General features: G+C 37.9%; 2 protein-coding genes across 2 annotated transcripts; one reads left to right on the forward strand and one right to left on the reverse strand.

The window, feature by feature from the left end:
- Positions 1 to 388: 388 nt before the first annotated feature.
- LOC113230075 (probable serine/threonine-protein kinase DDB_G0280133) lies at positions 389 to 3772 on the forward strand. The gene is made up of 2 exons (XM_026463815.1): positions 389 to 437; positions 711 to 3772. Exons 1-2 carry the CDS (start codon positions 426 to 428, stop codon positions 3702 to 3704), a joined length of 3006 nt encoding a protein of 1001 aa, XP_026319600.1. The 5' UTR covers positions 389 to 425; the 3' UTR covers positions 3705 to 3772.
- A 1996-nt stretch (positions 3773 to 5768) lies between these two features.
- Positions 5769 to 12299, reverse strand: LOC113229989 (carboxypeptidase N subunit 2-like). The gene is made up of 3 exons (XM_026463694.1): positions 12216 to 12299; positions 9109 to 9546; positions 5769 to 8515 (listed from the first exon to the last, which is right to left on the reverse strand). The coding sequence occupies exons 2-3, from the start codon at positions 9489 to 9491 to the stop codon at positions 6658 to 6660; spliced, it is 2241 nt and encodes a 746-aa protein (XP_026319479.1). The 5' UTR covers positions 9492 to 9546; positions 12216 to 12299; the 3' UTR covers positions 5769 to 6657.
- Between the last annotated feature and the right edge of the window lie 331 nt (positions 12300 to 12630).

Below are 12630 nucleotides of genomic sequence, written 5' to 3' on the forward strand. Positions count from 1 at the left end.
CCTCCGTGGAAATGTTAGCATTGAATTGTACCCTGTATCTTAAAGCCTTGAAACATTTTTTTTTTATAACTTATTTGTTAGTTGATTGCTCGCAGGTCGCCTAACTCCAGGCGGTCAGTTCTCGAATGGCGCAACCCACCATCACCAATTTGTGATGTATTTTTATTAAAAAGTACAATAAAATGTAAATCGAATAATAATATTCATTTAATGACAATAAGAACCAGAATTTCCACTGTGTGATATAATAGCAAATATCGTCAAAGATACGATATAGAACGTTGGGCTTGGGCACTGGATGACCGCGGCTGTGATGAACGACGACGGCACGCGGCGTTCGCGCCCCACGCGATTCCATAAAAGCAGAACAAAAGGTCGCGCGGCCGCAGTACCTCTCCTACAGTCTAAACACGACGCTGCCTGCTATGGGGAGTAAGGTAAATATAATCAATTAATGAATATTTGCATAGAAAATTAAACTATTTTTTAACGTTTCGGGCTGCGGTGGTATGTTTTGAGAGTAGGTCACGACTGTAAGGGCCCGAAACGTTGGTTTGTTTGAAAAACAAAAATACGCGGCTTAGATTCATTTCCTATGTGTAACATTTGCGAAAACTCGATAAATATTTGCTTGTTATGTATTTGTACTTTTGTTTACTTCTCTATTTCTTGGAACAAAATTATTTAAATTTATTTATTTATTTTTGCAGGTACTAATAACAGCCATTTGGTGGCTGGCCATCTGTGAGGCTCTGGAGGTTCAGACACAAGTGAATAGTTCAATAGTAAATGACAATGAAAGTGCCGAAAGTGCTCCTCGGTTGTATGCGAGATCTGGAAATATAGTTCGAGTTTACGCCAGCTCTTCGCCGTATGGGGCATACTCGTACAAAGTTCCGACTGTGATTAATGGACCACTGGCCGCTGGGTCCCAGGTTGCGCCTATCAGTGTCTCCGACTCCGTTTCTAAAGGCTCCAGTGGATACTTGAAGAGTTTAAGAGATTCTTATGGAAAATTCTTAGCTACCCCTCAGGCAGTAGCCTACAAGGCGGCATTCCCGCAGCAATTTTTGCCGATTCAAGCTTTGCCGGCTCATCTGTCTCAACCCTTAGCCGCTGGTACCACACCTAATTTACAGTACAGACCGTTTACTCCAAATTATTTCTTCGGAACTCCGTACAAAGCACCGTCACTGTATTCTTATTCTGCGACACCCACCCCTTTGACGCAATTAGGTTTCAGTAAACCTCTGGTATATGCAGGAAATATTAAAAACTTGTCACCTGTGTCGAATTTCCTTCCTCGAGGAAATGAATTCCCTGGGTTCGTGCCAACTCAGCAGCAGCAGGCTACAGGTAGTAAAAGTTTATACGCAAACGCACCTGATGTTCAACAGAAACCGCTACAGCACAATGTGCTTTCGGCTCACGGAAGTACCCAGACGGGTGAAAATAATGGCAAAGGACAAATACAAGCAGCACCGGCGCAAACCAGTGTCACAGCTTTTGTTAATGGGAAAAAGACTGTGGTCACGTTGGACACCAATCCGCCCGTTCCACAAATAGACATTAGTCTTCTTGAACCTTTGACGTTTGAAAATCCCGTCGTGCCACAGGTGCAACATTTCTTACCGAAACTTAATTCTGCAACTTATACAAAACTTCCAGTTTATAACATTCAACATTCAAGCAAACTACACAAAGATATTCCTGTTCATAGAATAAATGTCTACAATAGTGAAGACGTAGAAACTAAACCCAAAAAGACATCGGATAAGAAAAAGACTCGACAACAAAATATCCCCGCGAAACCGCAAGTAGTTGTAAACAACGACAACCCCAATGAACAAGAATTTTCTTACGAAATCGACATGCCAAATCACAAGGAAACTTACAATGAGCAGGTGGTGTCGTACGAAAAGGAAACCAACATGAAACCCGTTACTTACGCCTATAATAAACAAAGTCAAAGTGAGCCAGAGAACTACAGTTACAGCCATAGTTCTAAAGAACCGTCGAAGGTAACACATGTGGAGTATGGTGACAATGAAAGCCCGAAGCACCTTGTTTATACTTTTTCACCTGAAGAGAATGAGGAGGAAAATAATGCAGACCACCAACATCGCTCTGAATCTGAAGAGACTACGGACTCAAATGGTGATGAAAATCCTGTCTCGCAACGTGAGTCTTCAAGATACGACGAAGAAGAAAATAAACACATCGAAGACAATAATAAGTACACTATGCGCCACAAAAATTATAAGAATGACGATGCATCGCCTAAAGAATTTATTCGCAATGAATCGCCCGTGGGTCATTCTCATGATTCAAACTATCAAGATTTGCCTCAGCACTATTCAACGCAGCAGACACCTGGTCATGTTTACTACTCTGGCAATCAGCGTTCACCCAGCCCGCAGCATCATAAAAACCGTCATGTACATCATTCACACCCACCTGCGCACTATCGTCATCTTCATCATCATCATCATAGTACCGAACGAACGTCGAATCCCATACAAAACACGGAGTTACCTAGGCAGTCCACTAGTCTTAAAGCTGAACATCGTGGGCAAGAGTACAAACAACAGCCAAAGCAAGAATTGCAACATGAAGTTGCACATAATATTAAATCTGCTCCACATTATTATTCTCAGCCATTAACAGTGGCAGTGCAAAACGCCGTCCAATTAATTACTCCTGAATACGAAGAAGATATAAAGATACTGCCAGCTCATGCACCCAACGCTCCGCAGCGTATCCAAAATCATCCAACGCCCTTGCCTAATCCTAAACCATTTAGTTCTGCGGCGCCACACGTTCTTGAACAATCAAACAGAGCTATTATCAAAGAGAAAGAAGAAACTCCTGACGTAAATCACACGCAAATGGAACAAGTTGTGGGTGAAACGGACGAAGGAGAGGAAAGCGAGGAGGAAGATTTTGAGAAAGCTTACAAAGCATCCGCTTTTGGCTTTCCTGCCTACGAAGCAGTGATAGAAGAAATGGAGGACGGCGAAAGTGATGTTGACGATCCCGATTCGTACGGCGCACCACGCTACGAAACTGATAACTATAACGCGAACAGCCCTTTTGAAAAGTATCAAGTGGAAGATGACCCGTATCCTAAGTCACTTCACTCGTCATATAAAGATGCAAGCGAGAATAAAAAAGAGGATTATTATTTGGATTACGCTGTTAATAAGCCCAATGTATATGCTGATTTTTACAAGAAAAAAGCTGATTATTACAAATTATTCAAAAAGCATAAACCGGAAAAACCATTCTTCCAAAACAGGGATGAAAACAATAGGGAAATGATAGAAAATGAAGATGAGAGAAAGGTTGAGGCTGCATCATCGTACCTGTATCCAGTGTCACCTGCGCAAAAACCGAAACAAATCATTTATAATTCACAGTACAAAACACCGAAAACTATATTCAAATACGACTATGGAAAACCACGTGACAATCGTGCGTACGCATCACAGCCCTATATTCATAAACATAAAACTAATTTTGTGGAGCCACAGTTCCAGTACGGTTTCGAGCCTATTACAGCGCCGTTAGTTCTAGATAGTGAACTTGCTGCGATGGCTAGTAACGACAGTCCTGAAAGTGAGAAGCCTGGTATGAGAAAAAAAGTATACGAAGAAAACTGGTACATAAAGAAAACAAGAACAGCGGCCGGCAAGCCTAGCTGATAAGAATTATTTATTTCTATTGTAATGTTATGTTGTTAAGTTCTATTTAAGTCGATAATGAATAAATCTGTTGAATGTTTAAATGCTTTTCATTAAACATCCGTTCCGTTATGCCTGAAAGGCGAACGTTCAGTTTCGAATAATTGGTTCATCAGGTGTTGCGCAATGAAACTTTCGCTTTCTTTCAATGTATTACGTGACAGCCCTATTTGTTGCTGCCGCTTTAGCCTGGAAATAAAAACAGCACAACGTGTTATCAAGCTAGATACCATCGGCATGGAAGACAAAAAGTCCTTCGATTATTTTTTACCTCGAGAGACGCGGACTCCATCTCACGCTATGCTCAAATCTTTTCAATGTAACGTGTTCGCTATCAATAATTTTTTCTATGGTCACATAATTTACTCTTTTCATTAACGACTGTGGCAGTATGCTAGCGAGGGCTATATATTCCAGTTTTTTGTAGCCTGTTGTTTTATTATTAATAACGCACACACGCAACATAGCCCCGCACTAGGTAAACCCTGTGTTGCGGGTGCCATGGACACACACATAGTCAACCACTAATTACACCCAAACTCACGAGAGAAATAAATGTAGGCCATACAAAACTTCTCCCGGCCAGAGGCAGTTAAAATTATTGAGATATATCTAAATAATTGAAAATTCCATTGGTTGTAAATGTTCAATGAACGCGATAGATAACAATAACACGTTGTTTTCAACAATGTTAAAAAACAATTGCGTCTTGAGTGGATACAGAAAGAGTAATAATGTATTGGTTGAATAATAAGAACCGACATTGCGATTCTTGTAAAGAGACCATAGCAAAAGTAGCACCTGGTAACAAGCACTGAGCTTTGCCAGAACTTACGCAATAGCTGATTAGCGATGCTTGCGACAAGTTGTAAACGGCAGTTAGGAAATATACAATAAAAAACTATGTCCACTTAATTTTGTGAGAAATACTGTGCTTCAGCGCGTCAGTGGTTAAAGGGGCGTCCCTGTCCTTGACCGCATCTTTTCCATATAACTTTTATTTGCATAACTACTTTATGTTTACCATTTCTCGACGTAAATAAAAAACTTAGGTTGTTCACGTTTGTGAAAACACTGATTGAATCTGACATGTACAAAATAAGTATGGTTTCACTGTGTACAAATATTGAAGGTGTTTTATACATTCGCTCACTAAGCCAGCCCCCGTAGTATAGCTACCGTGTTAGTCGCGACGCGCGCGATAAAATTGGTATAATCGCGCGCTATTGGCTGTCTCAATCAGATCTAATTTAGATAGCCAATAGCACGCGCTTATTTCAATTTTATCGCGCGTGTCGCGACTATCATGCGTAGCCATACTACGGGGGCTGGTGTAACATGTTTATTTTTCTATTGTCAGTAATTTAAACGGTGATATATGGGTCAATTTTAATGATCATGATGATGATGATATCATAAAAAACCATAACCCAGTTATAGAATATTGAAATTGTTTAATGACATTTCAGGTATGCATCGTTAGGGTCAGTTCCGATAAGTCGAACTCGTTAACTAATTTTAATTGTTTTCAAAAGAGAATTTTGTGCTTTATACTTTTGCTATTTGAAACGGATATTTGACCCTTTGTCACTTAGCCCCGTTATAGTTAGTGGACGACAATGATAATTATATATCAAAATAATAATAATTTGAATGATATGATGTCTATAATAATATAATATAAGATAATAAATACCTAAATACAGTGAATACAGACACTGTGTAGATACCACGACCACATAAATACTAGTAGTAGATCTAATAAAGATCAATAAATATAATTGGTTTTTTTTAATGGCTGGTTTTTCTCAGACCTTAGTACTTACGGTAAATTATTGCAAATTTTTGGCATCTATACAAAAATACTTTTCTGCATAGATGTAGTTTTACAGGCTTTCAAATGCAGTGGATCATTTTCCTTTTTAAATTTTTTGTGTTTATGAAATGACAAAAACAGGACATTATTTCTGTAATGTACTACTTAATTGTTTCTTACAGTAATATTTGAAATAAAATGCGGATCAGTTCATTTCATGAAGGGTTTAATGTACATTATAAATTAAAACATAAATTAAAAAATACTGTTATGTAAACCTAAGCTTAATTTTCATCACATTTGCTCGTAAACAGTGTCGTGACATGCAGGAAAAGTCGCTCGTAATGTCCTAAATAATATCCACGGGCTTTTTCATTACATTATCGCCCAATGAATTTTTTATGCTCAAAGAATCTGAACGTATTTTTCGCATAAACTTTTCGCTTTCGTATAAATTTGTCAATTCAAATTTTGTAGTATTTTTAGAATTTGGAAATTATTTGTCTTATATGTAATATAATGTGGCTGCATACGTCTGTGCCTATCATGACATTTAACTTCGAGTTAAACTATAGAAGAATTGTCAGTAATCTGCTTAAAAAAAACAAACAAAATCCGTAAATGTTGCGTTGTGAAGCGATATTCATTCATACAAGAAATAAATTATCGTTGTATCTATTACCTCGCAAATGTGATGAAAAACATTGTATGTAGCATGGGCGGTAAAAATTACAAACCTCGAGTCATTAAAAACTTCTTATTTACCGCCCTTAATAAACAACGATTTTATTTATTTTACATTATGGTCTGGCAATAAGTATTAGGTATAATTTACTTTGTAACTTGTTCTCTGGAATCACGACCACATTTTGTTTGCAATGTTTATGACTAGTATTTAAAAATAGATACAAAAGAGATTTCATGTAAGAACTCTACAATTTCCACTTGTATTCTAGAGAGACGTTTAAAAAATATTTTAGTCCAAAAATACACATTATAAGAATAAACACGAAATGTGAACTATTCCGTATTAGGCGTTCAACCACCACACTACAACACGACTCTATCACATATAACGTTATTTTTTTGTAATGTTTGCTATCTCTGCTTTCTATGGTCCTCTGTATCCACTTCCACCATTTTGTTTCGTTTGAAAAGCCTTATTGTCATCATAACTGTTGAGACTCCAAGAATCACCGCGACAGCAGCCAAAATCACTACAGCGGTTGATAAGTGAACATCATGGCTTATATCGAACATTTCAGCTACTAAAGCTACTGGCCGCAAAATCTTCACCACGGGTTCGCAACCTGACTCCCTAACGTATTTGGCCCACGTTCTGTTAGCGTATGTCAACTCTCTAGGCTTTATGAATGGCCTCCTGCCAGGAACAGTCTTGTTAGCATTTATTGTCATATTTCGTAACTGTGTCTCATTGTAATGGCAATACAAGCTCCTTTTCTTCTTATTCCCTTTTACGACAATATCTTTTTCGGCACTCTTAGCGCCTACAAGAACATCTAGGTCGCCCTTGATCATGTTCGCCCAGTCCCACATTTCGGCGATCTTGCAATCACAGACGAATGGATTGCCCACTAAATTCAAGGAGTGCAGTTTTGGATTGTTGACAAAAACGTCGGGGTCGATCGTCGTCAAGTTGTTATTACTCAGATTTATTTTTTCTAACTGTTGTAATATTTCTAAAAATAATAAGCTTCCTGGTTGAGATTTTAATCTATTCCCGGCTAAGTTTAAGTCTGTTATATTTACCGTATTCTTGAAAGCATCGACGTTTAGAGAAGATATATTACAGTTGCTCATATCAAGTATGGTAACTTGAGACAATTGTTTCGGGAATACTGGTCCTGCAGCCGGAATAACTAGAGGATTACCTCCGAGCCTTATTTCTCTTAAATCCATGTATGTAAGATTTTTAAAGAACGTGTTAGCATCTAGAGGTCTCTTTAATCCGCAGAACTCTAATTCGAGTGTTGTAAGTTGGGTTAAATTTCCAAATAATCCTGCTTCAAGTGACAATAGATCATTACCAGATAGAACAAGCCTTTTCATTGAAGTCATCTTAGAGAAGGTGTCGGGTCCAATGTGGGAGAGGTTGCTGTAACCCATGTTGAGATATTCCAACTTGTCTAGCGGTGCCAGGAGTCTAGTAAAAACATTTACTAATGGATTGTGAGATATATCTAATTCTTGAAGATTGTCAAACGTGTTGAAATTATCAGGAAGATTATGTAAATTACAGTTACTAAGAAATAGTCTTTCCAATCGAGGTAAAGGTGCTATTGCTTCTTGTAGATCAGGAGCAAATAAGGGGTTGCCAGATAAATACAGACTTTTCAGTCTTGTAGCATTAGCAAAAGCTTCTCCGGAAATGGGCTCTCGTATTTTGCAATTGGATAAATCTAATTCTTCTAAATGATTCAAGCTTGTGCCCAAAGTAGCACCGACATCCAATTCATGTAATTCGTTATCTGCCAAGATCAGTGTAACTAAATATGTGCAATTTGCGAATGTGTCCTCTGATAGGAAAGTGATTGCTGATTTCCTCAAGTTTAAATATTCTAATCTCCCTAGTTTTCCAAAGACTTCTGGCCAATCAGTATTTGTTAAAAGGTTTCCAGCTAACTCTAAGCTCTTGAGATTGCTTAATGCAGCGAATGTATTTTCGGTGATGGTTGTGAGTTTGCAATCATTGAGTTTCAAGGTATCCAGGCTTGTTAAAACATCAAAAACCCCAGCTTCTAACGTCGTAAGCGGATTATTTGATAAATCAAGAGTCGTTAAGGATGTAATGTTATCGAAGAATTGAGGATTAATCGTAGATAAATTACAGGAGCTTATATCTAGGAACTGTAGAGTGCTAGATATCAGGAAGGGTCCTTCGATCTTGCCGATTGGATTATCTTGCATTTCCACGTTAAGAAGACCTCGAGAATCTCTGAAATGTCAGAAAATACGAATAAGATAGTCTACAAACTTCAATCGTTCATACTTTTTGAGAATAATTACTTAGGTATATGTGGTTAGGTACTCGTCTAAACAGGTCTCTAGGCGAATTCAATTTGCATTCTTTGTGCGGCCATTATCTAATATTGGCATCACGAGTTGAGGCAATTTGTCGCGCTTCAGCCTGCCCGCACACAACAAGTTCAGATCTAATTGGAACAATTTTATCATCAACATTGTGTGCTCAGGGATGGATGATAGAGCAGTCAACCAAACAATAGTTGTCCGTGAGAATATATCTCCAGTGTGAAGTAAACAATGACTCATAGTTTCATTGTCACTGGCACCATATTGTTGTCGTAAAAAAGTATAGTATAGCTAGCTTATAGTTTCTGTGTCTGATTACGAGTCCAGTAAAATGTTAAAACCTCCAATTTGGGTTCTAACAAAAATAGGAAACACGAGAAGCCAACCACAATAACTAGATTATGTACCATAATGTAATTAAATTACAACATTCAGTCCGGTCACGTGGCTTTAAATGAAAGTTTCCCAAAAATTAATAAAAATATCTGGCATACTTACAAGAATGCTTCAGGATCGACGTAAGTGATATTGTTTCCCGATAAATCCACATCAATTAGATACTCCAGACCTTTGAAAGCCTCCCTATCCACTCGTGTTAATCTGTTGTAGGCTATTTGCAGTCGTCTCATCTTTATATCGGTCGGAAAAGTTTTCAATGTGGTAATATTGTTTCCATTTAAGTCAAGAATGTATACGCTCAAACTTAACTCGTCGTATGGAACTTCAGTGAGGTTGCTTTCCGAGCAATCGGTAACCCAGTTGATCCTAAAGTAGTGGCAGTCACATTCGTCAGGACATTCCAATTCAAAGCTGTCTCCGTTGAAGCCATACGTGAAACCAATTGCGGTTAAGCAAAACGCAAGTACCGTGAGTGGAGCCATAATGAAACTTGTATCTCCGCACAAAAATCTTCAAATTTTAGCGCGCATATTGAACCTGAAATTGAAAAATACTACTATTAATCTAGAGCAACATGACTAGTCGATTAGATATTGAAGTTAGCGGGCTGTTGATAATCAATAACACATACATGAACATGTGAATTGATACTTCTGCGTTTAATGTTGTCGTTAAATGTAAAGCATGTTTGTGCTTTTGTAAATAGCACATGCAACACGTTTTATTGGTCAATAATAACCCGGTTTGTAATAATACCTAAAGAAATTAATCCAATTTAGTTTCATGAGATAGTTATAGGTTACGAAAATGTAATCAGCGGCTATAATCAGTTCTCGTTGGTAGGTAAATAGCCTTCGATTAAGTATTAATTAAGAGAAACGAGCCCGTCCCTTGGTTCGTTTGAGACGGGTCTGCAGAATTGTAGCGGTCAACGATTGTAGCGCGGAGGAGTGACAATAAGCATAATGGACGCCTTCCTGTGCGTATGTCACGAGCTGTTTCCCGCCAGAATTTTCCAGAACACATCTGATTGTATCATGCTTCATAACTACACACTCGTGGGTCAAAATCGCGATGTATCTTTCGTTATGAACAGTATTTGTTTTGTTTTCGTAAGTTATCTTTCTTGGTAAGCATACATACGAGTATGTATTGAAATGAATCATTAATAGGTAAAATCGTATCCTACTCATTGGGTGGTTTTGAGTTAATGTTGAAACGACTTCAAAAACGGAGAAGATTACCAATTCGCCTTTTATTTTCTTTTTTTGTTTGTGTTCGTGATTACCTACTCGGAAATTTCTAGGATCGGCGACTATAACACCTAAGTCAAATACCAACATCATTCATTTAAATCGACATCGACAGACTAAGGGTCGTATTCCAGAACTCTACTCAATGCTCAAGTCAGGATTTGAGCAGACTTGAGTATGATTTCAAGCACTGGAAATACGACCCTAATAGCAAGGACTTGGGTATGATTTCTAGTGCTTTGAATCATACTCAAGTCCTGACTGGCATTGAGTAGTGTTCTAGAATACGTCCCTTAAACACGTAAGTAAAATTCATTTGGTTGATTTGTTTGTTAATGACACGGAACAACAAACTTTGTTTGTTTAATTTTTCGGTTATGTCATTAGGTCTGCCAACCCTAGATTTGTGAACCGATTTTGATGATTCATTTTTGTTGGAAAGGGAGTACTGTAGTAGTGGTCCCATTAAATATTTGAAGAAAATATCCCACTTCCAAGAGTGGCAAATTAGGAAATGAATGCGGTTTATTGAATTTGACCCACTTTCTGCTAACCGATTTTTTAAAACTTGGCACATGGAAATAATTCGAAAGAAAAAAAATCACAGCGACAACGGGTGACGTTTGCGGTCAGTTCTTTGTTATAAAAAAAATATTTATAATTAATATTATGTATGCATTCTGTAGTGTTTTTCCATCTATGGATAAAACGTACTAATCCAAAAAATGAACACTGTTTTCCTACAATTTGCTATAAGTTTGTAGAATCAAACCATCCGCGTGTCCATGGTAAATTATCTTCATCTCGTACGCAAGAAATGTTGCTTACGTAAAAACAATTCCATTTTCCTAGCATGAAATGAATAACCATCATTCTCTTAACGCGTGATTTTTGCTGTGATATGTGATTCTTTAATGGTAAGTTCATCACAAAGTACTTAATTAAATTACCTTTTATCGACTTTGATTGTTGTTGATTGCTTTCTTAGTAATGTTATTTTGCTCTTGTAAATGAAACTTCCTTGAAATCTTGACGTATGTCTTGGGAAATATCTTAAGTAGTGTAGGTAGGTACAGGGTCAAGAGCACGTCAAGATTTACACTTAAGACTTACATTCAATTCTATGTCGCTTACGATAAGAACGGCCCAAAGTACCTACAAAGTGTCAAGCTTGACGTGCTCTTGACTGTACGTTAGTCGTACTAAGATTTCCCCTTGTTGGTAGCTCATACTTAATTATTTCCTGTATTAAAACATTCATTAAGGATATGCTAGCTGATATTTAGTATCCAAAATCAATTTAAAAGAGCATGGAATATTTCGAGAAGACAATTCGATTATTTCAAATATTTAGGTAATCTAACATTGCCACAAATCGATTTTACGCAAACCTCTGCAAATTGGCTTAAAAAATAAAAGATCTATAATATGATGACTATAACAGAATCGAAATAAGGTGGATCTGCGGTTAAAAGCAATGGAACCGTATCGAATGGGGGTAATTGACAAGTGTTGGATCAAATTCCTCGTCAGTTGCCGCTGCCCTTGCGTTAGTGATTGCCTCATAATGGCTTTTTGAATTGTGCCACTAAATAGTTTGAATTTTGGTAGGGTTGCATTGTATCAGTCTCTTCTACTGATCGAAAAGCGAGTGGCTTCACATCAGTATTGGTCAATACTTAAACGAAGATTTAAAAGCCGAATGATTACTCCATTCACGGCTAGAAATAAATAGTTTTGTACAGAGAAACATAGACAAGATCAATATTAAGAGCATAAAAGGAGACTCAATCGCCTGATATTGGACAGTTCCTATTTATACACAAGTTTTCAGGATGTTGGAATAAGGATCTTCTGCAAAATGTGTAGATCCGACCTTTCTGGGTTGGTGCTTATTGGATCACACATTAATAGCGTTAGAGCTCTTTGTTGCTCTCTTCACTGCCACCATACCTTTTTCTCCTGCCAAGCAGTAGTAGTATGAGCACACTAGCACATGAGATTCATCAAATGTATGTCTCAGGGTGATGGACGCAGTGGCAGTGCCCCTCAGATCTTTGAATGGCACTGCAACCAGAATAGTCGTGACGCTTGCCAAAAATTAAAAAAAAACACCATAATTTATTCCCGTTATAGTAGTAGTAGCACGCAAGGAAATTCAGAAGATATATAGGCCTTTTTCCAATAATGCCGCACGATGCGTTGTGACGCTGTGTTGTACCACATATACATCAGAGCGACTTGCCACACGGTGTTTTGAAACGGCGTCAACACATCAACACCCGTGTGGCATCGCTCTTAGTACTATAAAATCATAGCGTTGCGGTGACACAACGCGCGTGTGGCATCATCGCTCTTACGTTTAAAT

This window comes from Hyposmocoma kahamanoa, unplaced genomic scaffold (assembly GCF_003589595.1).
Source record: "Hyposmocoma kahamanoa isolate Upper Pololo Valley unplaced genomic scaffold, ASM358959v1 63, whole genome shotgun sequence".
Lineage (NCBI taxonomy): Eukaryota > Metazoa > Arthropoda > Insecta > Lepidoptera > Cosmopterigidae > Hyposmocoma > Hyposmocoma kahamanoa.

Excerpts from the sequence above, each read along its gene's own strand:
- LOC113229989 (XM_026463694.1), bottom strand. The coding sequence starts at position 9,491 with ATGGCTCCACTCACGGTACTTGCGTTTTGCTTAACCGCAATTGGTTTC. Across the intron at positions 8,516-9,108 it reads GTCGATCCTGAAGCATTCTT|AGATTCTCGAGGTCTTCTTA; the intron begins GTAAGTATGCCA and ends CTGACATTTCAG.